The sequence below is a fragment of the Lolium perenne genome, chromosome 2, assembly GCF_019359855.2.
Source record: "Lolium perenne isolate Kyuss_39 chromosome 2, Kyuss_2.0, whole genome shotgun sequence".
Lineage (NCBI taxonomy): Eukaryota > Viridiplantae > Streptophyta > Magnoliopsida > Poales > Poaceae > Lolium > Lolium perenne.
Window position 1 is genome coordinate 46014767 of NC_067245.2, and position 3051 is coordinate 46017817.

The window sequence follows — 3051 nt, forward strand, 5'->3', positions numbered from 1 at the left end:
TCTACCATTCACCATTCAGACCCCTGTGTTTCACTACGACATACTGAATAGAAGGAGACGAATAAAGTGTGTACCTACTCGCCGGCGCCGCCAAATCCCCCACCTCCTCTCTCCGATGGCAGCTTCGGCATGGAAACGACCTCCTCTCCCGCCTCTCTTTCTCCCTGGAAACAAGGAAAGTGGCTGAGGTGTAGAGGCTCCGCCGCGCCTACCCCCTCCCTCCACCCCAAGTTGCCTCCTCCCTCTAGTAGACTCGCGCTCTCAACTCGCCGCCGTGTGGAGAAATCGAGCCTCCGCCTCGTCGCCCTGCCCGGCTGCCCCATGAGAACGAAACCGTGGGAGGGGAAATGAGATGAAATAGAAAAACCGGGCTCAACTGAGTTAAACCAAAAACCAGACTAAAAGAGTAAAAACCGAGCGAACACTATGACCAGAGCGTGCACGAATGGGCCGCGTCTAGATTCGCGCCGTAAACGCAAATAAACGGCCAGCAATCTGACTTATGACGAATTGTGATTTCATCTAGCTGAAAATTAGGAAACCTGATTATGAAAGTTGCGCCTTTCAATTATTTCCCAGAGTCCAAAAGATATTTTTTGAAACTTTTGTTGTGAACTTGCACAGACACTCATGTTGTGATCGACTTGATACATCTTACATCCGCTACGTATAGTTTGCTAATCCACTAGAAACCAAGAAACTTGCACAGTAAAAGTACGTCCTCTCCTACAGCTCAATCATGCTCAAATTGACGCACGCACAAGCGACGTACGGGACCAACACCCCACCATCACCAAAAAGTAAAGCGATCGATCGACCGATCGAGGACGAATTGAATAACCCGCTGGACCCATGATAAAGCCAGACGTCGAAGAAGCTGTGATTGATTAATCATCACCACACTCTTTATTAATAAATTAATTAAGCACGCGAAAATCAAACACCTTTTCTACATGTATCCTCCATGTCTTTCTGTTTCATCATGTTCACTTTACACGCAAAGTTACAGATCAATCAATCACCCAAGAAGAAAATAAGAACCGACGGGAAGAAATGTACAAGCCAAAAACCTCGCTCGCCACACATTAGCTAGTACAGTATATATCTTGATTCACGTACGTATGATGCATATGTATACAGTCTCTTAAGCTTGGCGAGCTAGTACAATTGATTGCTCGCCGGCCGACGGTGGTGTTGGTCGGTTTGATTCATCAACTAATTCAAGCACCAGTTGATGCCGAGCCCTCCTTGCGCGTCGAACTGCGCCGCTGCCGCGTCGGCGGCCTTGGTGTCTCCGTAGATGCACTGCCCTTGCTGGTACTGCTGGTAGCCGCCGTCGAACACATAGTCGGACCACTTGAGCTCGTCCAGTGCCGCGCCGTAGTTGTCGGCGCCGGCGGTGGCGTCCTCCGTGCAGCTGCTGATGGACCCCAGCTCCAGCCAGGGCAGGTGGCTGCTGCTCTGCGTCGTGGAAGACTCGAACCCGCCGCTGCTGCTCGGGTTGTTGTTGCAGCAATGCTCGTCGGTGGCAGCGGCGGCGGCACCGGGGCTGAAGCCGGCCACGGAGTTTAGCGTGCTGCAGCTCGAAACCGATGGGATGACACCGCCGTGGAGCACGTCCGCGTCCAGGTACCCGGCGAAGTCCGCCGTGTGGTCGTACCCGGCCGACAGCGACGACAGGGAGCCGTCGCCGTCCCCGCTGCATCGGCCATAAGCGTAGCTCTCTGCCGACACCAAGGGCGGCGGCATGTGGTCTTCCATCGTCGCCGACAGTATGAGCTCGGCGTCGCTGAACACAGCGGGGCGGCTCACAACGCTGGCGGCGGCAGGGGCGAGCGGCTTGTGGGTGGCAGGGTCGATGCCGCGCTGGCGGAGCTTCTTCTTGATGAAGGAGTTCCAGAAGTTCTTCACCTCGTTGTCGGTGCGTCCCGGAAGCTGCGCGGCGATCTGCGACCACTTGTTGCCGAGGATGGAGTGGAGGTGGATGATGAGGTCCTCCTCCTCCTGCGAGAAGGCGCCCCTCTTCAGGTCAGGCCTCAGGTAGTTTATCCACCTCAGCCTGCAGCTCTTGCCACACCTCTCGAGGCCTAATGCAGCAACAGATTGAACCAGTTAATTTAACCAATTTTGCACCTAAAAACTCTAAGCTTAGTTTCATTATGTGAAATCATCTCTAGATTAGTTAGCAAATCAAATCTTATGGTAGCACTACCGGCATAACTGACTAGAGCTGGCGGTTGTTGAAGTTTCTAGCACTGCTGCATTGGTGGAAGAAGAGAGCACTAGCTATCTATCATCTACAGTTAATAGTGATCGATGTATCTAGGTTTTGTAAGGGTACCTGCGATTTTGGGGACAGAGCTCCAGCAGCCGTTGCCGTACTTGGCAATGTGGTTCATCAACTTCTCGTCCTCCTCCGGCGACCAGAGGCCTCGCCTCAGCCTCTTCTTCGGCCCGAACGACCGCTTCGACATGATGTCACTAAGCTGCAAAGTAAGGCTCGATAGCGTGCGGCCGCCGGCCGGTGCAGCTAGCTAGATAGCCGGCCGTTCCGAGCGGAAGGCGGCGGCGATGGCTGCAACGTGTGGGAGGGCAGACAGAGCGATGGAGGAGGACAAAGTGAGGCTGGAGTATAAAAGGGAGCTCCGGCGGAAGGCGGGAGGTCGCTCTCAGGTAGGTGCCAACGTAGCTCTTGCTTGCTAGTGTAGAGGGACATAGAGCTACTGCATAGTGTGTACTCTCTCCCTCTCTCGTTTTCAGCTCTGCATTCCTCCTGGCTTCTAGCAATTCTACCTTTTGCTCGAAGAAAAAGCTTGTCGTGAATCATGGCCGTACTCTGCTGGCTACTACTACTAATCTTCGCCCGTGTGTGGCTGATTAGACAAGATTAGGTCTCGTAACTGTCCACCCAGCTCTGGTGGTAGGGCTGGTTGACTCTTTTCTGTCCCCCTGCTTTCTTGCCTCTTTCCACAGCTTAATTATTTTCACCCTTGACACTTTGCATCTTCCACTACAGATGCTGCATGCATGCCCCGGCCCTGTGGGACTTTG

General features: G+C 53.5%; 1 protein-coding gene across 1 annotated transcript; it reads right to left on the minus strand.

Annotated features, from left to right (window-relative positions):
- Positions 1 to 883: 883 nt before the first annotated feature.
- LOC127331990 (uncharacterized) lies at positions 884 to 2630 on the minus strand. The gene is made up of 2 exons (XM_051358238.2): positions 2342 to 2630; positions 884 to 2087 (listed from the first exon to the last, which is right to left on the minus strand). The coding sequence occupies exons 1-2, from the start codon at positions 2472 to 2474 to the stop codon at positions 1216 to 1218; spliced, it is 1005 nt and encodes a 334-aa protein (XP_051214198.1). The 5' UTR covers positions 2475 to 2630; the 3' UTR covers positions 884 to 1215.
- Positions 2631 to 3051: the final 421 nt, after the last annotated feature.

Excerpts from the sequence above, each read along its gene's own strand:
- LOC127331990 (XM_051358238.2), bottom strand. The coding sequence starts at position 2,474 with ATGTCGAAGCGGTCGTTCGGGCCGAAGAAGAGGCTGAGGCGAGGCCTC. Across the intron at positions 2,088-2,341 it reads CTCTGTCCCCAAAATCGCAG|GCCTCGAGAGGTGTGGCAAG; the intron begins GTACCCTTACAA and ends TTGCTGCATTAG.